At 39.0% G+C, this 27241-nt stretch overlaps 2 protein-coding genes across 8 annotated transcripts in view; both read left to right on the plus strand.

The window, feature by feature from the left end:
• On the plus strand, nt 1-24738 carry rfx7a (regulatory factor X7a). The gene is made up of 9 exons (XM_042727822.1): nt 1-481; nt 10141-10174; nt 15435-15520; nt 15718-15840; nt 16021-16137; nt 17399-17483; nt 17682-17889; nt 18070-18371; nt 19233-24738. Exons 1-9 carry the CDS (start codon nt 363-365, stop codon nt 22671-22673), a joined length of 4515 nt encoding a protein of 1504 aa, XP_042583756.1. The 5' UTR covers nt 1-362; the 3' UTR covers nt 22674-24738.
• A 1702-nt stretch (nt 24739-26440) lies between these two features.
• LOC109068596 (FH1/FH2 domain-containing protein 1-like) overlaps nt 26441-27241 on the plus strand; it is a 49664-nt gene continuing 48863 nt past the window's right edge. For 3 of the 7 annotated variants that reach the window (XM_042727835.1, XM_042727836.1, XM_042727837.1), the window contains exon 1: nt 26441-26895. In XM_042727835.1, coding sequence (XP_042583769.1) covers nt 26731-26895 — 165 coding nt within the window. In that variant the 5' untranslated portion in view covers nt 26441-26730. The remainder of the gene's footprint in view (nt 26896-27241) is intronic. The other 4 variants (XM_042727838.1, XM_042727840.1, XM_042727842.1 and 1 more) reach the window with 2 other exon arrangements.

Here is a 27241-nt window from a genome sequence, read left to right on the forward strand (position 1 = left end):
CGTGAACTCGCTGCAGCTCCCTCGTGTGGGTTTCCGCTGCCGCGCAGTGCGCATGCGCGGTCCCAGCAGCATCAGTTCCCCAGCGGTCGCCAGAGAGCGAGAGGAGGTAGTGTCTGACTCTGAACCTGCGGCAGCTCCGAGTGTTCCCCTGCTCCTGATGCACGCGCGGGGCTACTGACCTCAACTGCAACCACAAGCCATGAATTACCAACGTGATCTATTAGAGTCGAGTCCGATTTGTCCGTGAAGTCAACAGGCGGTGATCGTGATGTACTATTTACGGAGGAAAGCAGCATTCTCCAGGTTCAGGTTAAGGCCTACTTGTTAGATCCCCATCCTCGTCTCAACGGAGTCGCATCGTGATGGCTGAAGACCAGCAGCAGTCTGAAGCTGGAGTAGGACCAGCTTTACCTTCCGCGGTTCAAGGACTGCAAGGGGCTGAGGCGAATGCGTTGCAGCTAAAAATAAAGAACTCGATCTGGTAAGAATCTGAAATATTGGCCAGTAACCTTAATTGAGTGCCGCTGGATATATGTGTGTGGGTTAATGGAACTGAAGGCTCTCCATCCTAATTAGCTCTATTCTAGATGGTCCCTCGTTTCCACTTGACAGTGTGTCACGATTAGAGTACCTCTATGTATTCAACCAATTTCAGTTTCTTTCATTATTATAAGAACGGTAAGTCAACTTATTAAAGTTGTTTGCTCTGGACAACGATATTTTGGGCTGACCAGATTATGCATGTTGAAGTCTGAGGTGGGTAACTCGCCCTGACTGTCATGAATAGTGTAGTCGTTATTTATAGAGCTGCTTTTGTTTTATGAAAGTGAAATGTCTGTCTTGGATTGCGCGAAAGATTTCCCGCGACCACGCGTTCTCAACAGATTCAGGGGGCGCGCGCTTGTGGTGGTAAACAACTCGCGTGCAGCAGCCGGGCGCAGCGTTTAAACGGCCAGTGTGCAAAGGCATGCCTATGCTGATCTTCTTCATCTTTCAGTTTGTTTTGCGGTTATCCAAACAGTGTTTTAATTCACCGGGTAAGCGCTTAGTTACTGCTATTAATGATGAAGACGTCATGAAGCATGCAGCCATGGCTCATGATGTTTATAGCGCAACAGCGCATGCGTTAAACCCGCATTTGTATTACTAAGTAAATATTGTGAAGACAATGTATAGCTTCTGTGTGCATGGTCACTCAACCTAGTCTTGTCTTGGGTCAGTAGTTTTACCTGGAATGGATCATTGTTGGTGCTCATTGCTTGTGGCAGCGAAAATAAAAAACGCTGACGCGATTATTCTGCAGCCTCCACCCCCCTCACCACCACCCTTGTTTTTGCAAGTTGAGACATGCTCTCAACGACATGCATCTGCAGCAGCGGCTGTACTGTACTTCCAGTATGGGACGTAGATTTGTTTAGTCTCACGTGTATTTACTGTGTGTGTGTGTGTGTGTCTGTCTGTGTCTGTATATATATATATATATATATATATATATATATATATATATATATATATATATATATATATATATATATATGCGCACACAAATAGATGGATACATACGTGCAGAGTTGCATACATATATGGCAGCATTTATTATGGGCGTTTCTGCTGAGCATTTGTAATTATGAAGGCCCAGTTATTTTCATCACGCATAAGAAATTTGTATTCAAAACTTCAGTTTCACAGGGCTCCCAAGGTCACGGAAAAAAAATGGAAATATTAGTGAAAATTTAAATATTTCGAAATGTTTTGCAAGCTACAAAGTACAGCATGTGTCCTTATCCAGTTGTTATAAGAAACTAGAAAATAATTATGCAAATTAATTTGTAAAAAGATGTAGGAATCCTGTATGTAGCATATTCCTCATTACTCCATTGTTTATTGAATTATCCATAAATCAGTTTATTCATCTAATCAGTGGAGTGATGAAACCATGTTGACATTTTGACCTTAAATGTCATTTCCTGGGAAGCTTTAAGTAGATTGTTTTAGGATGACAAATAAATAACAATTAATCCAGTCATTAAATAACAGTGTTTACTTTTTGAATGCAGTTTTGTCTCGATATAGCTGCTCTTAATGTGCTAGAGTAGACTGTTCAGTGGTACTATTGGAATAGATTCTTGTATTCAAAACTGATAGTTATTTTACTTTTCCAATCACAACATGTTATGATTGTTATTATTGATTTAAGTTGCTGTATTTCTCTCCGTTATGAATTTGACTGAAGTCTGGAATTTTTAACCTGAAGTTGTGCATCATTCACACTCGAATTCTGCTGTTTATTATAGCTCTAAGTACTGTTGAATGGATTGACCATTTGAGCAGACACGCATGTGATGAGTGGACTTCTCAGCCTGTGCTACTTGCCCTTCACTCTGAGGAGAGCTCTAAAGGTTAGCTCTGTCGATGTGATAGCTGATACCCCCGTCTGCATTTGGCATGCAGGTTGGCACATGGGATGGTCTCTGTGGAAAAGAACCGGGTATTTGGCACTGGTGCTGGCAAACCTTGTGGAAAAGAGATTGCGATTTGCCAATAGTAAAGTTTGTCACTAATGGGAATATCTTGTAATTTATACATTGATATTGGAGATGACTAATGCATAAATACTTCTTACTGAATCAATACCTACTGAAATGAAGGTAGACGACAAATCACTAGAATCTCGCCTGTTACTGTTAGGGGAAAATAATTTGCTTTTAGCAACAGACCAGCAGAGGGGGTTGTTTTAGAATGAGCTGTAATTCAATATTTTGATTTAGCTGTTTGAGCTTATTTTCAGAGTTCATTTGGTTTGTGCAAAATCTGTCAGGTAATTCTAGATTAACAACAGACCTTAAATTGACTAGCCTGAGTTTGGACGGGGGTGAATTTGGTGCCTTATTTTTACATGGATGTTCATGTATATGTGCATGTGCATCAGTGTGGATCTTTGTTCATCTACATATGAAAGGAAATTGGATGAAATTGGGAGGAGGGGAAGAGATCCAAACACAATGGTGGTAATCACCTTCAAAGAGCAATGAAAATGAGCCATAGCACTGCTGGCAAAAAGCCCAGCTGTTTTTACCAAACTGCAGTCTCTGAGAATGGCTCACAACTGCTGCTTTGGTGCTGTTAGACGATTCTGTTTTGGTTTAGCCTACATCTAGGCCACTGCTCAAACAATGGAAGGATCTATGTCTGTGGTTTTGCTGCATAAACATTCTATTAGGTCTGCAAAATACCCAATGAAGTTTACAGTTTTCCTGTTTGAGAAGACATTCAGCAAACTAGTAATCATAGCATGTATCATAGCATTTCCTCTGTATTTCTTCGAATTACTTAGAATGTGTTAGGTTTTGCAAGTAGCCTATTTTTACATTTGCACACAGGTAAAAGATTTTTAATGCATTTATGTATTTATTTTTGTAAGAAAACAACACTTTTATTCAGCAAGGGTGCATTAAATTGTTCAAAATTGGCAGCAAAGTAATTTATAAAATTACAAAAGATTTCTATTTCTATGCTGTTCTTTTGAACTTACTTTTCATCAAAGAATCTATGTCTTGAATAAAAATAAAATCAATGGAAAAATGTTTTTCCACAAAAATATAAAGATGAAATAAGAAATATTACTTGGGCATCAAGTTATCATGTAAGAATGATTTCTGAAGGATCGTGTGACAATGAAGACTAGAGTAAGGTTCTTAAAGGTAGCCACCCTTGAAACTTGACAAAACGACCCCAAACCTTCAACCCAAATGACAGAAATCCTGCTGGCACCCCGGCATTTTCAACAACTAACTAAAGAGTGGGATAACTTTCTAGTACGCATGCTCTAAATTCTATCTTTTCCCTCTCTGTGATATTAAGATATCAGTAATTTAGCAGCCATGTGTTTGAGACCTTAGATCACCTCTCTGCTCACAGCGGTCTGGGAAGCCAGACAGTTCCTGTTAGAGGAGCAGCTGGAAGGAAGCCTGCCATGCTCAAGTTTTCTGCTGTTAGCAGCACTCTTAGTGCTAATAGCTTTAGCATGCTGCCAGTGATACTCGTTTGTGCCTCAAATATTTGGATGTGTCAAATAAAATAAAGGAGACTCTATTTAAATATCGCTTTACTGATTATTCATCTTTAATTTAATTATATTGTGCCTGTATCATACACCTAAATTACTCCCGTTTAAGTGTAGCATGATTGTGTGCTCAGTGCTGATGGCTTGAGTTGTGTTTGTTAGTTGTGTGTGTATTAGTGCACACATGAGGTTATGAGATGCAGCACAGTAGTAGCTTAGTTCAGCTGGTTCAGTGGAGTTTTCTGTCTGTCCGTGAGAGAGAGAGAGAGCTTTCTCATCCTCAATCTCTCTCACACACACACTGACACACAAATATCACACATGTAGGTCACGCTGACCAGCAGTACTGTTAGTCTCTGTTGTGATGTCTGGCTGTTCTCGAGTCAGCACTCAGCTCATGTGGAATTAGCCGTGAAGCTCACAGGCCTCTGCTCTCTTCCCAGGACAATCTCCACAACTATCCCTTCCAACCAGTGACACAGTGACCTCTCACCTTCCACCCCCACCACTCTCTGTCTGTCTCTGTCTCTCTCTCTCTCTCTCTCTCTGTCTCTCTCTCAGGCAGTTGTTTACGTTTCTGTTATGATCAGAGCACATGCGGCCAGCTGGAGGAGGGGATCTTAGGGGGAGGGGCAGTGACCGACAGGATAAAAGTCTGTGGCTTAAATCAGGCCACTGTTTACAGGAAAAAACAAACCTTAAATGACTTGATTTTAAGTTGTGTTTCGTATAAATAAATGTATATGTATTTGCTTCATGTAGCTGTATGTAAAATTATAGTTCATGGTTCATACAGAGTGATGATTGAATGGGATAAAAGTGGTGGTATAGTTAATCCATGTTGTCATTAAGAGGCTGTTGACCCCTCACAACTCCCTCTCTGGTCCCAAATTCAAGTGCAAGGGATGTGCACACATGCTGAAAAATCACACTAAAGACTGATCATGAAAAAAGTAATCAGACATGTATATTAAACTTAAATTCTCTATCATTAATGGCACTTAAAGGGATAGATCACCCAAAAATGAAAATTCTGAAGTTCCTCTTAAGTCATTCAATTTTATTTGTCCAAATTTCTTTACATTTTTCTTGATTTTTTTTTTTTGATTCGTTACAAATTCAAGAATTAAATTCAGTAATCAAATGAATTCATAAAACTTAAAAAAATGTATCAATCTTTTAAAATGTAATAAAATGAAAATGCAAGAGTCCCTTTACAACAAAACATTGCATTTTTGTCAAATTAATCATGCCCAACAAGAGGTAAATGAATTGATTGCGTGATAAAGGTTTAATTTATTGATAATTTATTACTCAATATTTGTAGTAGTAATACATTTTACTCTATTAGTAATATATTTGTGTCAGTTTCTTTAAAGGGGTCCTATTATGCTCTTTTACAAAGTCTTGATTTTGTGTTGGGGGTGTACTAGAACAGGTTCTCATACTAGGTTGTTCGAAAAACACATTATTTTTCACATATTTTACATTATTACAACACCTCTCTCCCCAGTCTGGCATGAACGTCTGGAATACTTCCTGTATCAAATGAAGGCCCGCCTTCTGAAATACGAAATGTGCTGTGATTGGTTAGCTGGGCCAGTGTGTGTTGTGATTGGCAGCACTCGGCGCCTGTTCGGGAAATGTCCTGCCTCTTACCATAGCCGGCCTGCCTGCTTCAGTGTAAATATTGCATCAAAATCAAATCAATTTGAGCCCGATTTAAACCCGGATGATTGTAGCCACTCTAAGTTCGTCTGCCTTAGGAAAACTAGCGCTTCTCCGACATTGTGATAACACTCATTGCCTTCTCTAGTGCAGCTCAACCAGGTCTCGTCCCATTCGTCGATCTTTGTGATATCACAAATCCCGGAAAATATGCGTTGTAGTCCAAACCAGTCGTTCATTGTAGTTTTTGAAAAGTGATTTCTGTTAAATAAAATATCTCATTTTGAACTGGACTTTGAGCTTTGAACAGCAACATTACAGACTAACTAAAGTTGAAAAAGTGAAAAAGCATAAGTTCAAGCATAAGACCCCTTTAAGTTCAACTTATTTGGATGGTTTGTCATGAAGATCTTTGAGTTTCTGATTGTATTTTATGATAGTTTTTACCAAATGAAATGGTAAAATGCTCATGAAATGAACTGATATAACTGCAGTGCATTCTGTAGTAGATAAAACTGCTCTGCTCATTCACTCTTATACACATAAAACAAGTTGACTACATATGTTAATTGATTTAATAATAACAGACACCAGTCCATATCACAATTTGAATAAATTGTAAAGCTTTACTTTAGGTTTACTAATCCAAAATTTGCTAAATTCTTTGACAGTCAAAGTTATACAGTATATTGTGTTTAATGATTTTATTCTGCAAATCCGTCCTCATTTTCTGTATCATGGAAATTATAGGAGTTATGCACAGCATAACATAGGACACCAAATAGTGTATTTCTTCTGTCTTCTAATGTTTTGTGGTTCATTTACACTAACAACTTATTATGAATGGACTGGGCCGGACTATGTTTTTTTGCTTGACTGTGCATGGAATACATACCAATTGATGCAATGCATGTGGAATTTCGGCAACCCACTTATCACACAAACATTTCCAGATATGCTTTATGCCATGCATGACAAATAATATTACAGTGCACTTATGGCTGGCTGCTGTCTAAATTAGGGCCATTTCAGGTCTATCAGGTGAACACCAGACTAAGAGAGTTAAACTTTGCTGTAGATGATTGCATGTTTAGCTTATTAAGTAAGTCCCAATCAGGTGTCGGCTTGTTGTTGCTGCAGGAAGTGACATTAAAGGGAAATCCTGTTTTTACTGCCTGCCTTGACAACAGTTGTGTGATCCTTTATCTGCTTCACGACTACCTAGTTACAGTTTAATGAGAGTTACCTGGCCTGAAGCCACGTGGGAGCAAACTGCAACTCACCTAGTAACAGTTCATTAGTTCCCTGACCTCTTACTTGCTCTTAGGCACAGTCATATGACTGACTCTCTAAAAACACACATGCTGCTTGGCTTTGGCCCCTGGCATAAGCCTGAAAGGTTTTATATGGGATTAAGAAGTCAGAATGTTGGAACAACACGCTGCCTGATTGGATAGCCTATAATTAAAAGCCATTGTATGTGATTGGCAAATCAGGACTCGACAGTAAGTATGGTCTGATGGTTCGGGACCAGTGCAGGAGAGATGTGGGCCCGTGTTGCCACTGCTTCTTACAATCATAGGTTGTGTACATATGTTTTATGTCTTGCCAAACTGTGATTTATCTTGTGATGTGATTGAATAGCAAAATTGTCGAGGGTTGCCTGTCCATAAGTTTGTCAATACCTTAATTCATGTTACAAATGTTGCTGGATTTAAATGTTCAATTGTATCTACCTGTTTAAACCTCATTTGCAGATTATTTGGTTTTGACAAAATAAAATGTTCAAAAGTTATACAGACAAGAGGTGGGTTTCTGTTTCAGCAGCTAATTAATACCAAACTGCACATCTTTGTCAAATAAATCCTTCCTAAATCCTTCAGTACAGACATCTTCAGTTTAGTGCAACTGACTGACATGCTGCTAAAGAACATTGCTGGTCCTTCAGTTTAAAGCAGATGTTTCCTTTACTTGTTTACACTTTTTTCAGAGAAAGTTATGTATTATGAGGGTTAATAATTGTTGATCAGTGACATGTAGCCTTCAGGTAAACTTTGATTTAGATTTTTATTATACTATATATGTGTGTGTGTGTGTGTGTGTGTATATATATATATATATATATACATATACATACAGTGCATAAACATACATTTCACGTTTTATGTTGCTGCCTTATGTTAAATTGCTTTAAATTACTCCCCCCCCCCCCCCCCCCCCCCACATCATTCTACACTCCAAACACCATAATGGTAAAGCAAAAATAAAAAAAGGTTTTTAACATCTTTGCAAATTTATTAAAAATGAAAAACTTCAAACCCTTATCTGGGACAGCTGGAATTTAGTTCAGGAGCATTCATATTGCTTGTAGATATTAGTACACTTCAAGTGAAGTTAACCTGTGGCAAATTCAATTAAATGGGTATGATTTGGAAAGGCACACATGTCATAATAAAAGGTCTAAAAGCTGAAGATGCATATCAGGGCAAAAATCAAGCCCTGAGGTCAAAATAACTGCCTATAGAGCTCAGAAACAGGTTTGTGTCAAGCCACACATCTGAGGAAGAGTTCTGCTTCATTGAGGGTTCACAGAATCATGTAACCTTCATTATCCATAATGGAAGATGTTTGAAACAACCAGGACTCTTCCCAGAGCTGGCCTCCTGGTCAAGCTGAGCAACTGATGCAGAAGGGCCTTGTCTAGACTGGTGACCAAGAAGCTGATGGTCACTCTAGTTGAGCTCCATGATCATATGTGGAGATAGGAGAAATCTACAGAAGGACAAACATCACTGCAACACTCCACCGATCTGTGCTTTATGCCAGTGTGGCTAAACTCAATCCTCTCCTCAGTGATGAGACATGAAAATTTGCAAAAAAGCACCTTAAGGACCCTTAGACACTGAGAAACAATATTCTCTGGTCTTATGAACGTCAATTCTAAGCACAGTGTTTGAAGGAAACCAGGCACTGCTCATCACCTGCAGAGTAGCATCCCAAAAGTAAGGTGTGCTGGTAGCAGCCTCATGCTGTGGGGCTGTTTTTCAGCAGCAGGGACTGAGGGACTCATCAGAGTAGAAGAAAAGCTCAGTGCACCAAAATATTGAGATAGCCTTAATGAAAACCCAGTCCAGAGCATTCAAGACCTCAGACTGGGCAGAAGGTTCACCTTCCAACAGGACAATGACCCTAAGCACACAGCAAGAGTGGCTTATAGACACTCTTCTATGTGGTTTATAGACAACTCTGTGAATCCTTGAGTGGCCCAGCCACAGCCTGAGCTTAAACCCAATCAAACATTTCTGGAGAAACCTGAAAATGTGCATCTGCCCTCATCCATCCTGACAGAGCTTGAGAGGTGAAGAGGTGAGGAGAAGAATGGCAGATAATTGCCAAATGCTGATGAGCAAAGCTTGTCGCATCAAACCCAAAATACTTGAAGCTTTTAAGGTTATTCAGCTAAGTAATGAGTTAAGGGTATGAATACTTATGCAATGTACCCATTTTAGTCTTTTTTTATTTGTAATAAATTTACTAAGTTGTGACAGTTCTGTTTTTGCTTTGTCAATATAGTGTATGGAGTGTAGATTGATGTGGGAAAAAGTAATTTTAAATCAGTTTAAAATAAGGCTGCAACATAAAATGTGAAATGAATGAAGGGGTATGAATAATTTTGCAAAGCACTGTGTGTGTGTGTTTTTTTTATTTATTTTGCCATTATTAAAGTAATGTTTTTTATGTTTATTACTTGCTATATCTGTATGTTTAACTGCAGTTAGTCATGTGAACAACCAGTCAGTAATTACTCTGATTTGTTGTTCAAAGTGCCCTGCTCTCTGTTATCCTTGTGCCAATTAGGCCTAAGCTTTGGTTTTGGCTCTCAGTCTTGTTGTACAGCCAGTGTGTGAAGGAATACTTGAAGGAAATTAAGCAGATAAATTTCACCATTTTGAGGAGTCTTTTATTAAATCTCACCCTTAATTCAGATTGACTTGTGACTGTACCCAGGATGTATTGATTGTTCTTTGAAGGTTCAAATAATTCTACAGCCATCACATGGAAAGTGTCTTTACATGACCCCGAGTGCAAATGTGACCTTCTCTACTGTACCTGTATATAGATTCCATACTGGTTCATTCCGGTCCCTTAAACATCCTGATGGTCAACACGTTCTGATTGGCAGGAATATTTATAGAGGCCCGTGTGATGGAACATTAATGCAAGATACTTTTTTTGTGCATGAGCACATGTGTTCGTGAGGATATATTGGTCTGAGCCAGACAGGGCCGACGGTTAGAGGATGGAAAGATGTTTTGAATGCCACTGATTTATTAATAAATCCAGCTTTATGAATGTTTCTCAAATTACTCTTGTGTCATGCTGATTCTTTCTCTTCTCTTTTTTTGCAGCAAAACCGTACAATCAAAGGTGGATTGCATTTTGGTGAGTATTTGATATGGAAAAATATGATGAAACATGTTGATTCACTGAATATACAACACCAACAAAAATAATCATACAATTATGAGGTTTATCTAATAATCTAATATTATGTTACAAATCTTATAAAACATTACAATAGACATACAAAAATGTGCTTTAAACCATAGTAAATTGTATTAATTGGTTAATTTAAATATATTTGATTCAAGACATTTTAATAAGGTAGACTGTCGCATTATAAATTACACAAGGTGTGTTAAACACAAACCCAAGGTGAAGGCAGTCCCTCCCTCCTCTGAAAAAATTGGTTCTATTGGTTCTATTTCAACAACTATTATGGGGAAGCTAATAAAAAGTATAGAGAAAACTGTGAGACAGAGACACACATAAAGATCACAAGGCCGAGTCCAGAATGGAAGCAGTGTTCTTGTGCACCCATCTTATTAGTCTTTCTGGCCACGTCCAAGCTCACATTCATCCTCACATCTTCGGGACTTTTGTAACAGTGGGCTTTGAAAAGTAAATGTCATTTTTCGCTGCATGCGACATACCCTGCATTGTTTATAGCGGGGAGATCAAGTGCGGTAGAATCTCAACAGTTAAGTTTCCACATTAGTGAATGTTTTCAACATTGACAATAATAAGAAACGTTTCTTGAACGCCAAGGAGTAATGGCTGCTGAAAATCCATCTTTACCATCACAAGAATACATTTTTATAAAATTTATTAAAATAGAATACCGTTATTTAAAATTACTGGATTTTGAGCAAATAAATCCAGCCTTGGTGAGCATGAGATAATTCTTTTTGCAATTTATTGTAATATAATTGTCAGCAAAGTTAAAGTGTGAAGCAGTCCTTGGTTATCATATATTTGAGTGAGGGCTGCGTAAAACATTGGGTTTGTCAGTGCGGATGTTTGTAATTTGTGGACAAGTTATGCATTATTGAGGAGGTTCCCATCAGGTGATGTAGGGCTGCAGCCAATAAGGTTTTGAGTTATATGGGGTGATATGTGAGGGGAAAAGAAGGTGACAGTGGTTTGTTAATGGCCCCTCAAGGTAAAGAGAAACACAAAATCCTCTCCAGATATTAGGCGGTGTGCCCTGTGTCCGCTGCTCACCTCGTCTGTCCTCTCCAGTCCCTCCTCCCCTAGCCTGCCCCTGTTGACCTCTGCAGGATGTTGCCAGCTCTCACTGAGTCTTGCATCAGCCTCCTCGCTTGAAACTTTCATTCCATAGTAGTATCCCACAAAGCCTTGCTTTTGAACACTTATTACCTCACATTTACATCTTGCTAACCATGTCACTCAAAAAAAAAAAAACTAATGCTTCAAAATGTTCAACATTCTGTCATAATTTTTGGCAATTTTTGTCAACCAAGAAATTCAGAGCAAACAAAGCCTGGTTTAATTAAATGAACATTTAACTCTAGGAGGGTATATTTAGATATTTTTTTGTGTGTTTAAAGGGTTAGTTCACCCCAAAATGAAAATTCTGTCATTAATTACTCACCCACATGTCGTTACAAACCTGTAAGACCTTCGTTCATCTTTGGAACACAAATTAAGATATTTTTTAAGAAAATGGAGAGGTATCTGACCCTCCATAGACTGAAATGTTCCCCAGGTTCAGAAACGTAGTAAATACATCGGTAAAACAGTCCATGTGACATCAGTGGCTCAACTTCAACTTGTGATGCTACGAGAATACTTTTTTTTACGCAAAGAAAACAAAAATAACATAATTTACTCAACCATTCTTCTCCCCCGAGTTACGTCTTCCGCCATTTTGGAGAGTACCCCAGAATGTTTTGGACGTAATCAGCGTTGTTTACGTTCGGGGGGAAAGTGTGCACATGAACCTAATCTCTGTAATAAGCATTGTTTACACTTAGGGCAAAACATGCGTATGCAAAACATGCGTAGCTCGGGGGAGAAGAATGGTTGAGTAAATTGTTATTTTTGTTTTCTTTGAACAAAAAAAGTTTTCTTGTAGCATCGCAAAACCGAAGTTGAGCCATTGATGTCACATGGACTGTTTTACCGATGTATTTACTACGTTTCTGGACCTGGGAACATTTCAGTTGCGTTGCTGTCTATGGAGGGTCAGATAGCTCTCTGATTTCATCAAACATATCTTAATTTGTGTTCAGAAGATGAACGAAGGCCTTACAGGTTTGGAACGACATGAGGGTGAATAATTAATGACAGAATTTTTGGGTGAACTAACCCTTTAAGGTTTGTTTTAAACAAACAAGGTTACAGGTCTGATTTATTTTACTGGTTAATATTTAAACGGGATAGTTAACCCAAGAATAAAAGTTTAAAATTGTTTATTCCAAATTGGTATGACTTTCTTTCTTTCATGGAACACAAAGGAAAATATTTTGAGACATTTTAAAAAATATTTTCTTTTCTGTTCAACATTAGACAAAGCTATATAGGTTTGGAACAACCTGAGGGTGAGTAAATGATGCTGAATCGTTTTTGGGTGAACTGTGCCTTGAAGCAGTCAATGTAAAATGCTGGAGATACAATACAATAATTCAGTTCATTATATTCACTCACTGTTCATTCAGGGTTTGAAGGCCTGGCTGTTACTGAATCATCACTTTGTGCCAGTATTGAATTGTTCCAGCATCCAGGCCTGGAATAATTTGCTTGTGAAAATTCTGTAGGCTTGTCAGTAAGAACTGGGTTCAGTCCATCTGAATAATGCATGAGTTATTCAAGCATGTCTAGTAGGCTCTGTAGTGCTGAGTAAGGGGTCTGCACACTACCCAGGGGACATTACACCTGCATGAATGAGCTTAGTGATGATGAGCTACAGGTTCTTCCAAGCTTTGTCATGACCTGATTGCCAGTGTCTTCCTCATCTCAGTGTTGAGACTAATGAATAAATTGCAGGTTGAAAAAAGCTGTTCCAAAATCAATATGTATATAATTCATATGTCCAAGAGACCTTATTTTAGTCTCTACAGGCATCATAAATATGTATTGTCCAAATGTCCAGTTTGGCTTGTATGCTACTGTTCAAAAGTTTGGGATCAGTAAAATAATTTATGGAAGGAAATTAATACGTTCATTCAGCATTAAATGGATCAGAGGTGTCAGAAAAGGCATTTATAATCTCTAGTTCTTATATTTTTTTTTATTCATCAAAGAATCCTAAACAAAAGAGAAATAGGCTATATCACAGTTTTCACAGAAATATCAAGTATTTATCATACTTTACCACAACTGTTTTCAACAGTTTTTGTTTTTAATAATACACGTTTACCGACCCAACTCTTTTCCACAGTAGCGTATGTGTTAATGTTTTTGTTTTCCACATGCTTATTTTTGTCCACCCTTAAGTCACCCAAGTCCTCTCTTAAATAGGGTTGTTCACTTGGCTCCGAGACGTCTGGATTCTCATGCCATTTTTACTTAATGTTAACTCTAACAGTGCTCAGTGGTTGATAACTTTAGCTATTTGCTAGCCATCTTTCCCTTAGCAACGAAGAGACGAATAGAAAAGACAGAAAGAGACACAACTATTCTTAGAATTTGACGGAAAGGGGAGGGCGGGAGAATCAGCGAGTGATGATGCCATCACTGATGAAGAGTGTTTAGGTGACAGGTGCATTTCCTGACAGTCTTTCCCCAAGTTTCATAAGCTCTGTGTGTCGGTATTGTTTATTTTGACATGACCCTTAACCCAAGGAGATAAAGTGGACTAATTGTTGGTGTAGTTGTGTTGTGGGACTTTTGAAGATCCCCACTTCCATTACTCCCACAGGGAGACACCATGAAAACAAAGGCTTGTTTATGCTGGCTTAACCGACTGCTCTGATCGCTGAGGGATTAGGTATTCTTCAGGATTATTTTTACCTTGGATGACTTCCTGTTTAGGGTTATGCCGCACAATCCTATTGAAGTCTGTTTATTTTAATTTGCAGGTCTCAGCCCAGCTTGCTGAATAAATGCCTCTGAGTTTTAATATTGCATGTAGTTTCATGATGGTTGCCAGGTGCAGAAAACCTGTCAAAAATCACTTTAATATTTCTATCCAATTTATGTTTTGAGTGCTTTAGAAAAGAAAGAGCGGGTAAGTGAAGATGGGAAGCAGCGCCTGGAGGGAGAGACTCGTGTCTGCTGCTCTCTACTCGGGCAGAATTTAAATTAAACAAAACAAGAAAACACTTTTATTTGGCAAGGAATGCATTAAATTGATCAAAAGTGTCATAAAAAAAATAACACAAAAATATTAAGCACCACAACTATATTTAAAATAAATGCTTTTCTTGTGAGCTTTCTATTCATCAAAGAATCCTTAAAAATGTCAGTTTCCACAAAAATATTAAGCACCACAACTGTTTTTAACATTTATAATAAGAAGAAATGTTTCTTGAGCACCAAGTGAGCATATTAGAATGATTTCTGAAGGATCATGTGACACTGAAGACTGGATTAATGACTGCTGAAAATGCAGCTTTGCCATCACAGGAATACATTATGATTTAAAATGAATTCAAATAGAAAACATTCATTTGAAATTCTAAAAGTATTTCACAATATTACTGTTTTTGCTATATTTTTTACTGAACATAATGGACCTCTTTCAAAAACATGGAAAAATTGCCAAAAACTGTACAGACCCTAAATGTTTAAAAAATGTTTATTTTTTTTATTATTATTTAGTCTGATCAAACTTGTGCACAGTTAAACTTTTACATTTTTTCAAAAATGTTGTTTAGGAGTAAATACATAAAATTGTGAATTTGTTCATTTTATCTTCAGAACATAATGTGTTTCTAAAGACAGTTTTTCACTGCAGCCGAAAGCTTGTTTTCAGTGTGACTAGGAAGTAAAATGCTGTCATATCACTTTTGTTTCATGATTTATCTTACTTTCTTACACTTCTAAGTTTGACAGTGAGGACTGTAGATGCTTGACATTTGTGACCCTCTCTGTGAAAACAGAACTAAAGTCATTTTTTTGTGATTTACTGTTTTCTACATAAAATCATCCTTCATAAGGTAAAGAGCATTCTGTGAAAATGTAACCTTTATATCTTTGATATTGACTGAGCAAGGCAATGTCAAAGATGAAATTAATGGTTGAAATCAAACTTTGATGCTTGTTATCTCATAATTAGATTTTTAGACTTCAGCCTGGATTTCACAGAGAGGGTCACATTTCATATTCTTGAAACATGCATGACATTATAAATTCTTAATACTGAGCACACATCATCTGTGTTTCTGTTGCTTTGCAGCAAGATGTGGAGAATCTTACAGACATTGAAAAACTCTACCTCTATCTGAAGTTGCCTTCTGGACCCAGCAGTGGCAATGAGAAAAAGTAAGTGCTCTTTACCGTGTTCTACTAAATTACATTCAGGCAAAATCAAGTGCAAATTCAGGGCAATGCAACCCTTCAGTAATGCTTTTATCATATTGCATTTTGCTAATGGTAGGAGAAACACAGCTGCAAAACAGTATCTGTGGCTACCAACTGTACATTCATTCAAATTGTATTGTCAAATGCTTTCCTCTCAGTGAGCAGAGCTCCATGTCATCAAGTCGTACCCAGCAGTTGCATGCATTTAGCTGGATTCGCAACCACCTTGAGGAGCATCCTGAAACCTCGCTGCCTAAACAAGAAGTCTACGATGAGTACAAGTAAGTTAGGAATCCTGTGCCATCTTGCTTTCTCCATTCACTTAAAACTCAATCCTCTTAAAGAGATGGAATATGTGTATGTATAATGTACTTGAACAAGTTGTTTTACACAGAGCTTGAGATTCTTTGTGGTCTCTGTGCAAATTATAATAGATTTTTTTAAATGTGTGTGCCTCACAGGAGCTACTGTGATAGCCTGGGGTATCACGCTCTCAGTGCTGCAGACTTTGGAAAGATCATGAAGAACGTCTTTCCCAACATGAAGGCACGTCGACTTGGCATGCGAGGCAAATCCAAATATCCTTCAGTGGAAATTTTTGTAACAATCCCATCCCCCTTCTTCTTTCCAGCCCCCCAAAGCAGACACACACATATACACGTTCCTGTCCCTGAACTCTGTGTACTAAAACATCTGTTGCTGTAATTCATGTAGGCGCTATATATAGATCAGAAATTGAATCAAATAAAACTTCCTCCTCCTCCTGTATAGCAAACCCCTTCACTTTTGGCTGCCAAATGCTTGATCTTGAAAAGACATTCAGCAAAGTGTCCATTCATTTTTGTACAGCCTTGCAGTGGAGATCATTTCTCTATTGCACTGCATTAGGTAGAACAGGCTAAAGTCTTATTATCTTAGGTAACATAATTAGAAAAAAAAAATCCAATTTATTGAAAAAATAAAATTTTATATTTTTCTAGATTTTACCGTGATGCTTTTAATAGGTGATATGGAAATAAATGAATCTTCTTATTTCATAGTTTTGTTAGAAAATATCATTAGAGTAAGCAACATAACAACATATCTTTAGCTGTTGCGACAAATCTCAGAAATGATGTTGTGTAACATGGTTATTTTGGTTTTAAGTAAGGCAGGGTTAAAAGTGCATTTGTGAGTGTGAATTATATTTTTAATTTCAGAGTGGTGCGTCACTGAAATAAACCATGCTTGTTATTGACGGTTGCCACTGCAACGGAAACCCAATCCTCATCTACTTTAATGCCTAAGAAAGCTCTTGTATTTTCTTATACTAGAGAAGTGAATAAGGGCTTTTTTAGTGATTATTTTTTCCATTCAGCACTGCAGTAGTCATACCTTTTTGGTTTGTGAACATCATGTTTGATGTAATGCCATACACAGTGTGCATCTAAGAACAAAAACTGGCAATTTGTCAGCTTCCATTCTGAGCTCTATGAGATGCTCGGTAAAGGAATGAGGTTAAAGGTATGGTAGAAGTTCATGAGCTGGAAACCCACTATAGACCTGCATGCGGTCTCTTTTCATACCCAAGAGAGTAGATGGGTTAACAGTAAATGATGTTGTATTTTTGGTTTGGCGTGTCATAGTCTTTACTTGTTGCATGGCTTATGGCACTGCCTTGGCCTCAGTTGTGCTTTTTACATATTAACATTGATTAAACAAAATTAATATTTTAATTCCATACCATTAACAAACATTATGTTATTTGCTTTGTGCCAAATGGATCCAATACATTGTTTGATATGTGGACATCCACATACCTTTTTGATGGACAGTTGTACTTCCTTGACTTCTGTGAATGTATTGCTATAGTGGACTTAGGAAGAAGGCTTTTGTACACATGCCATCTCTTCCCAACCTAGATCTTCACAAATCAGGTGATGGGGTAAGTTACTACTCTTCTTTTTCATTTAGTTATTATGTATCTTTCTTACTTGCTTTCTTTAGCTGCAGTTGTTATTTGCTTTCTCTAGCTGCAATTGTTTTATCTCTTATTTTAGATATCACTCAAACAATGGCATGTGTGAAAGTCTAGAATATTATCTGTTCTATTGAAAACTGTTGATTCACTTTTCATTGTCAGTGTGAAGTGTTTGAACCTACTGGTCAACTGTCCAGTGCAGAAGATGAGGTGCGCATGGCCGCATGTGGGTTGGTGTGCGAGTGGGCACAGAAAGTGCTGAGTCGGCAGTTTGACAGCGTTGAGGATCTGGCTCGATTTCTTTTGAACAGCCACTATATTGGAACTAAGTCTGTGGCTGCTCTTACTGTGATGACCGGTTCCCCCTCAGGTACAGTAAACTTGTTATAGCCCAGCAGTTGACTCCATGTACCTAATCTTGCAAATGTCTCCACCTTGTGGCTAACAACCAGACAAAGCCAAAAATAATGGCATGTTTTAGAAAAATGTATGTATTATTTTTAACGTCGTCATTATTCTATAATCAGTTCTCTTTTTTTTCCCCCCACAGGAGCAAAATTGTCCATTCAGTCATCTGCATTTGCTCCCACAACTGATGCGCACTCATTCCAGCCTCAGGTTAAAACCCTGGTCTCACCCTCAGTAGATGCCAAACAGCAGCTACAAAGGAAGATCCAGAAGAAGCAGCAAGAACAGAAACTGCATTCTCCACTCCCTGGTGAAGCTCAGGCCAGGAGGGCAGATGGGGGCATAACTCCTGGGGCAGGGACAGGCATACCCTGTGGAAGTCCTGCTCTTCTCTCACCTCAACCTATTGGGATTGTGGTTGCAACTGTTTCCAGCCCTATCACGGTAAACTATGACTTTTACACAAAAGAAAAAAAATGAACAAATTACATTTTAAAGGGTAAGATAGTTCACACCAAAATTTAAATTCTGTCATGAAATACACTCACTTGAGTTGTTACAAACCTGTAAGACCTTCCTTCATCCTCAAAAACAAATTAAATAATTCTGACCCTGCACAGACAGCAACAACTGACATGTTCAAGACACAGAATCATAGTAAGGAAATTGTTAATATAGTCCATGTGACATCAGTGGTTCAAACTTAGTTTTTATGAAACTACAAGAATACTTAGAGAATACACGATGAAAACAAAAATAATGACTTTGTTCAACAATTTCTTCTTCTCCCTGTCAGTCTTTGATGTGCATTCACAAGAGTACGACACTTGCAAATAAGGCACAGTGCATCCGGGTTCTATATTAGAATGCCAGCTCCTGCGTTAGCAGCATCACATGCATGTGTGGTACTGTCATGAATGCATGTCAAAGACAGACAGGGAAGAAAAGAAATTCTTGAATAAAGTTGTTATTTTAGTTTTCTTTGCGCACAAATAGTATTCTCATAAATAAAATTACAGTTGAACCACTGATGTCACATGGACCATTTTAAAGATTGCAGAACTTTCTAGGGCTTGAACATGTCAGTAGCGTTGCAGTCTATGGAGGGTCAGAAAGCTCTCGGATTTCATCAAAAATATCTTAATATGTGTTCCGAAGATGAATGATGTGTTTGCATTTGGAACGATATAAGGGTGAGTAATTAATGACAGAGTTTAAATTTTTGGGTGAACTATCCCTAATTTATATTGGCACCTATTCTTTGACTAATATTTCTCATTCCTCCTTTTTTTGTATTTCCTGCAGGTTCAGAGGAGCAGGCAGTTGTTGTCTCCTAGCCCTGTTCCCATGGGAGCTGCAGACAGCAAAGTTCTTCCTGTAAACTTTCAAGTGGTTACCCAGTCAGTGCAGCCTGTGAAGCAGTGCCCCAAGACACCTCATAATATCTCGGCTAGTCCGATAAGTGACCGGTCAGCCCGTCATCGGTATGCCCAAATCCTGCCCAAGCCATCTGCCTCAAGTGGCATAACCCTGCGCTCACCAACATTGCTTATTACCAACAGCCCCATCAAGACAGTAATGTCAACTCCGCATGTCAGTTCGGTCAATGTAGTCAAGATGACGACCATATCTCTAGGCTCTAATGGCAGTGGGACCAGCACACCAGCCGATAGCCCTGCCAGCAACAAAGTCAGACCCGCATCTGCTGGAGTTGCCAGCCTCAATGATGATCCACAGCCAGTTACGCGTGTTCGCAGTGGGTCTATAGCTGTAATGCCATCTGTTTTGGCAAGGTCAGGCCGCTCAACATCCATGACCCCTGTCATCGACACTAAAACAAATACTGAAGCCATAATTGGAAGTGGTCAAGAGCACGGTGGTACAAGTAGACTGGCAACCACTCTGGACACCATTGGTGGTGTACAGCGGTCAGGGATATTCAAACCAAGAGCGGCTAGCGTACCCACTCCTCTTGACAAGGGCTCTCTGGGATTGGACACTCTAACAGGGACCAAATGCAGTGAGAGGACACTCCTTAGTGTCAAAACTCTGTCTGCTGGCAGCAATAATATGTCCAACACTAATGAAAGCACTTTGTACCAGAACACAAGTAGCACTCAGTCAAACAGTGGTAATGCGGTTGTGACATCACCCAAAGATGCAGTGTTGGCATCCAAGAGCCCTCACAAAAGACCTGGCTTATGCACTGATTTGAGCCCAACACCTGTTAAAAAAGCCCACATTTCTGTGCTACCAGCAGGTGGAACCGATGGACTGAAGTCGAATGTAATGGCGAAGCAAAATCCAAGATCAAGCACTCCTATAAAGACAGAAAGTGCACCTCTCACAGCCACAGGCAAAGCTACTGCATGTCCAGTCAGGAATTCTGGCTTCCAGACAGTTCGTAGGCCTCAAAGCATCTCCCAGGGAAGATGGGAAGGAGCTTCATCAGTAATGGATTACAGAGTTTCTGTCACCTCTACAGCAGGTCAGGATACTTCAGTGGGGAATACCATGTTTCAGACTGTTTGCAGACCCCGAAGCATCTCCCAAGGGAGATGGGAAGGATCTTCAACAGGTGTTGAAGGTAGAGCTGTGGTCACCCGAACTGTTAGCGCTCCAGGTCAGGCTTTGCTACAACAAGTAACCAAAAACTCAAAGGATTTGCTTCTAGACCAGTCTGACTCTTCTGCAGCATATGAACTGAAGAGTGTATTTTGGGATAGTGAGCTGCAAGATGCTACTCAACAACATCAGGAAGTTTATGGCCCGCAAATGGTGTCTGAGCCAAAGCAAATGTCCACCCCAGTGATGGAGCCCCTTCCTGCAATTGCTCAAGCCTCTCCTTCCAACCAGCAGGCTCAAATGGGTGACTATAGAACCCAGGCCAACCTAAGCTACTTTCCGTTTGATGATGACATGACTCAGGATAGCATTGTTGAGGAACTTGTACAAATGGAAGAGCAGATGAAAATTAACAATAGCATACAAAATTTCAGCAACTGTGTGGATAATGCACTGCAAGGCCAGCAACAAACCATGCAGACTACCATGATGTCTACCCTCCAGACCAACACCCTGTATTACAGCTCTGCTCATAGCAGCAGCACCCCAATCCAAACACCCACTCCTACACCTACTCCCACTTCTGAGATGATAGGAAGTGGTCAGGGTATGATGCACGAAAGCCCCTGTTCGTGCTTAGCCCCAACCACTCCGGTCGACAGCGCTCTTGGAAGTAGTCGACAAACACCTATTGGCACGCCCCACTCCAACTGCAGCAGTAGTATCCCACCAAGCCCTGTGGAATGCAGGAACCCTTTTGCCTTTACTCCTATTAACTCCAGTATCACTGGATACCATGATGGAAGTACCGTCTCCTCAAGCCCTGTCAAGCCCATGCAAAGACCAATGGCCACACATCCAGATAAGACTAAACTGGAATGGATGAACAGTGGGTACAGTAACAGTGGTGGGAACACCAACAATGGCATTAGCATTCTGCCCAGCTACCGAGACCTAGTAGATGACCACTTTCGAAAGCCTCACGCCTTTGCCATCCCGGGCCAGACCTGTCAGTCGCAACCCAGATATCATGAAACTCATATCAGCCGCTTGACACCCATTTCGCCTGTCCAACAGCAAGTGGCAAGCATGGCTAGCCTCAACAAGAAAGAGGGTTTTGCTGTTCCAGCACCCCTTGACAACAAGGCCAGCTCAGGGTCCGGAACATTTCGATGCCGCAGCGTTAGCCCAGCAGTCAGGCAGCGCAACTTGAGCGGGACCCAAAATCCCAATGTTCCCCACTCTGTGGTCTCTCCTTTCAACTCACCTGTAACACCTGAAGTGCTAAACATCTTTTCTAACAGTGACCCTGATGCAAGCATCAGCAGCATGGCACAGAGGAGTCAGTCTGTTCCAGTCACAGTGATGATGCAGTCTGAGGTTCTACCCATGCAAGCAGGCCAGCAGATGAATACCAAAAACATCACCAATGTCCTCATCAACAAAATGGATGGCGAAGGAGATGACTCTGTGCGTGGCATCGGAATCAACAACATGCCGTCCAACTACACTGCCCGCATGAATCTCACCCAGATTCTAGAGACCACCACAGCGCCCAGCTTTCCTGGTAGTGCCAGCCACCAAGCTCTGATCTCGCCTTGTTCATCAGCCTTTGAGTCCCAGAAGCCTGCTTACCTCATGAAAAATGCCAGAGAGGAGCCAATGAGCTTCTCTGTAGACGAAAGCCAAGCACAATCAGCCTCAAGGGAGCACCAGCCGCGTCAACAACAGCAGCAGCAGCACTTAGGTAGACGGCAGTTCCTTGGGCAGGAACAACAGAGTCAGGCCATGCTGTTGCCTCTACAGCAAAACCTCCAACAACATCAGCACCAGCAGCCCTTGGATTTAGACAGAACTGTTAAAGATCTTTTACATGAGGAAAGCTTGAATTCTGGCTCACAGCTTGTGGGTCAAGGATCAGAGCTCCGTGCTGGGAGTTCAGAGTTTCCCAGCGATATGCGACTAACCTCTGAGCTTACCGGTAGCATAAGTGACTTAAATACATTGGACACCAACCTTCTTTTTGACCCCAGTCAACAGCAAGGACAATATGAAGACTCGACACTGGAAGAACTGAAGAACGACCCACTTTTTCAACAGATATGCAGCGAGACTGTGAATTCTGCGGGCTTTGACTGGTTGGAGAGCAAAGACCAGGCAACAGTGGAAATGTTGGGTTAATTTGTGTTTTTGTGTTGTTTAGCTATTTGGAAAGGTTTCTATATATGTATTTTCGAAATCTCATCAACGTATGTATTCGTCTCGTCGTGCAGCACCTACTGCTATAAGCCCCTGGACGTCACAACACAGGTCCATATTGAAGTGCCAGGCTTAACAGAAAGGATTGCCCTCTCAAGATTGCTGGTTCTTTGTCTCTATGGTTAGTGAGAAACAGCCTAACCTAGAAGTCTGTCACATTTTTCCCGCTCTTTCTCACCAGTTTTGCAAGAAAACACGTCAGAGCTTTACATAAAAAGTCATCGGAGACATTTTTATGCCTCTACACTGTTTTGTGCATTCAGTTACACAACTTTTATATAATCCTTTGAACGTTTTGCAGTAAAAAGGCATTGTATGTAAGATTGGAAAATAACTTCTTTTTAACCCTTTATCTTAAAGAAAAATATTTGTATTTTGAGGTTACACCAGCTATATGAGGTACTGTACCTCATCTAATTAGCTTTTTCACTCTGTAAACAAAATCGGTGCTTCCATGTGCAGAAAATCAGCTTAGAACATGTTGAACATCTGTATTGTCTTTCAGTAAACAAAGAATAAGGGAAGATCCCATCAGCAATGTAAAGCTTTAAGGTGGTGCTTAATATTGAAATACAGCAGCTCATACCTGCAGCCGCTGTTTACAAAGTAATAACTTATTGCACACAAATGTGCCACTATGTTCAAATTTGTAACGTGAGCCAGTAAGCAATTTACATTTGCAGCTTTATTCTTATTGTCAACCACTATGTCAATTGGGAAGTATGCATCTTCTTGCACAAAATTGCTTGTTACGTTTAATGAATAAATGAGTGCACTTTTGGAATTTAAATTTACTTAAAAACTTTAAAAAGTAAAAATATTGACCCATGTAGGGTTTTTTTCACCCCCTAAGCTGCATCTCAGGTTTCCCCAACCTCTAAATTGGAAGATATCAATCAGATTTTATCCAACAGAACAAGCTGGGTTTAATTTAAACCCAATCAATGAATAATCATGACACTGGTTATTGCACTAGCTGGCACCTTTATATTGCATTTGCAATTTGAATATGGTTTTAAAATGGAAGAATTAGAAGTAGAAAGAAATTGGTTGGGTAATTGTAACTGGTGAAACCAAAATGCCAAAGTAGAGTATAGTTGTGAAAAAAAAAAAAAAGTTATAGGACTGTTGTCAAACTATCCCAAATGTTTGTTTTATTGTTAACTATGCATTTATGTGGACAAAAAATAGATTAGTAGCCACTTTTCTGACTCTGTATTAATTTTCCCCAATGTCATTTGGCAGATTGCATAAATGAGATTCATTGAAGTATATATTCTCTCGTGCACATGCCTTGTTTTGGCATTTTCAATGACTGTTTTCTACTTGAGCACTTCATTCAGGAACTTCTTTATAACATGCACTAATAAAGAGCCTTTACCCCTTAATCAAAGCATCGCACCAGCTGTAAAAACATCAGGAAACTGAAAATACCCAGATCACATTACCAATAAATGAGCTCAGTGCTAATATCATCAGATAGCCCCCTGCCCCCACTCGCTTTGAAAGCTGGTATGAAGACATTACTGTACCATGTTGAAGTACTTGATTAGTAGTCTGCTTTCAGAATAGCAGAGCTTAAGATACACTTTGTTGCTGAGTGTGGTTGTTATTGAATTCCATCTTAGCCTTACATCCATACCAAAGTTTTGTAATATTGAGGAAAAAATAGAGAAAAAAATCTACCATTTTAGCATCAACACTTTCAAATTCAATTCTTACCCCAGTTTTTAAGATGCATGTTTTAAAATGCATTTATGAAAATGTCACCCAGGTTTAAATGGGGCCAAGATCGTGGGGTTGAAAAGGGAATTTGTTTTATGCAAAATTGTGTCATTTGCATACGACCACTGTAGCGCTTGATTTTTATTAACATGACATGTCAGACTTCATGCTTCTGGTATTTATAGCAGGACAGTTCTTAGGGGAGGAAGAAAGTCCACTATGGAATTTCTGTTTGTTGTGACGCTCTGTAAATAAGCTCCATTTATAAAAGGAAAAAATGACACTGTATTACAAGTTTGACTAACATTCATATTGACAATATGACTATGATGATAGTGAACCAGTGGTCTTTGACAAAGTTTTTGTTTTGTTTTTGTTACAATTAATAGTTTACATAACAAAACACCTCTATAAAAAAAACATCTTGTTATAATAAATAATTAATCAATCTTCTCACTCATTTATTAATTATCTTCCATCCATTTTTCCCCCCACGGAAGAGTGTGCTTTTGTGTGAGAATATAGCATGGATTTTAAAATGTGTTGTGGTTTTTGCATATTTTTTTTTTTTTTTTTTTTTTTTTTTTTGCACAGGGTTAAACAGTTAACACTGGGAATGTAACAACTGAAAATTCACAAAGTTCTTCTTCTTTTTATTGCACTAATTTCATTGAGGAACTTTGGGTTTGAGAATTTCAGTGCAATACATGAAGCCCCAGTATAATGTTTTGAAGAGCTACTGTTTGGGTGGGGGGGTGGGGTCAGTTTGGGGGTCAGAAGGTTTGCTTATGTTCAGGAGCCCTTTGAGGATCTCATTGAGAAGCGCTTACATGTAAATGAGTGAAAGCAATTAAAATGTTCAATTAAAAACATTTAAATAATCCACTGTTCATTTACAAAAAAAATAAATAAAAAAATAAATTGTAAATTTGCATTCGATCACTGTACATATGTCACGACTTTATTTACAGTAACATGAATATTTCTGTCCAACAAGAAAATTCACTTGTGACATGATTTGTTTTCCTTTTCTTTTAAAAAATGTCTTTAACATTACTATTTCCTTCCTCTTAAAAGTATGTAAACTGTTTTTTTTTTTTTTTTGAACAAGCACTACTATTTCTACTTTAATGAAGAAGCAGGCGAGAAACGTGACTGTATTATTCTCTGACTTGGTAGAATTGTCCGTTCCCCTTGTCTTTATTTCCTACCTTTGCTATACCCTCATGTTGTTATTGTTTGTGTACAGACTCTTTATGGTAGTTTGATGAAATTTGTCATGACATTTCAGCAAGATTTTCTTCATTCTTTTGTATTGAAAGTGCTTACTGATGTTGAGATTTTTTTAAGTGGTTTTAAAAACCAATAAACATTTTGTAAAGTATTGCAAATAATTTGTTCTCTCTGTTTCAGACCATTTGGAAAGCCAGGATTGGCTTGTATAAAAAGAGCACAACAAATCTCCTTTTAAAGATTAATTTTTGTGTAAAGAATGCAAAGCTTAGCTCTGAATTCAAGTCCTGCCAGTCTTATTTTAATATAAAACAGTCAACCAGTCAACACAAGCTGTACTTTGAGCATAGAGAAACAGCCCAGCCAGATCCCTATCGATATGACAAAGGTGGCTCTAGCCAGATTAACCTTTATCATGTACAACTAACCTACTGAAACTGATTTATGAGAATTATTTAACAAATATGTACCTATTAAATATATAGGGATATAGTTTTTACAGAAACACTGTGTGTTTCATGGGAAGTAAAAGGGAGATTCTCCTTTGGCTGATGATGAGTTACTTGCTTTGCATGAAATTTGAACTCAACATACAAACAGACCCATCACAAATGAATAAAGCTTCACTTGACCAGCAGATGGCGCCATAACGCACTATTTTACTCTACACACTACAGCGTCCTCATAAACAGCCCTTTTCTCATAAAGTAACATGCGAGTTCGTCAAGACAAAAAAACATATAAAGTATTGAATGATTCATTGCTTCTGTACTTGTCTTGAGTGACACCATGAATGCGAGCGGCTGAGCTCATATCAATCGCTGTATTTCCAGCGTGTGACTCACTGATGACGTCCCAGCGGCGCTCTTTAATTTGACTACAGCCCCAGTTTCATTTCAGTGTTGACAGCGGCGCGTGGTGAGATAGTCGCTTACTTAATTTAGATGACTTTTTGTAACGATCGGGAAACTACGTTGGAAAGCGAGTTTAACTTTTAGACTTTGTAGACCACGGATGAACCATGGCTACAATAACGTGTCGAGTGCAATACCTGGAGGACTCGGACCCATTCGTGTCCTCAAATTTCCCCGTGCCCCGCAGACCTCTGCAGTATGACCTCAACGAGCATTTGTTGTTGAACGAACAGATCGCCGGGATTCACAAACTGCTAGAAGCGCCTTTGAAGGTTAGTCATTAACCTCCTGATAAAGAAGGTGTGCTTACCTGCACCGGATGTCTGCTAATCAGTGTCAGCGTGTTTATTATCTATCTATCTATCTATCTATCTATCTATCTATCTATCTATCTATCTATCTATCGTAAATGAATGGAATGAGATGTAGAAATGTTACATACCTGCTTTTTTCGTAATGGGGAAAATCAGCTAGATAGTATATGTCCTCGATAATTGAAATTAGTCCGTTTAATGTTATATAAGTTTGTTATAGCCTACATATCTAATAGTTCACACAAATACTACAGAAAACAGTATATTTGTGCTAATCCTTAAAAAGCTATAGGACACCACAGTG

Source organism: Cyprinus carpio, chromosome B7, assembly GCF_018340385.1.
Source record: "Cyprinus carpio isolate SPL01 chromosome B7, ASM1834038v1, whole genome shotgun sequence".
In the NCBI taxonomy this organism is placed as follows: Eukaryota; Metazoa; Chordata; class Actinopteri; order Cypriniformes; family Cyprinidae; genus Cyprinus; species Cyprinus carpio.

Excerpts from the sequence above, each read along its gene's own strand:
- rfx7a (XM_042727822.1), top strand. The coding sequence starts at position 363 with ATGGCTGAAGACCAGCAGCAGTCTGAAGCTGGAGTAGGACCAGCTTTA. Across the intron at positions 482-10,140 it reads AAAATAAAGAACTCGATCTG|CAAAACCGTACAATCAAAGG; the intron begins GTAAGAATCTGA and ends CTTTTTTTGCAG. Across the intron at positions 17,484-17,681 it reads TTCACAAATCAGGTGATGGG|TGTGAAGTGTTTGAACCTAC; the intron begins GTAAGTTACTAC and ends TTTCATTGTCAG.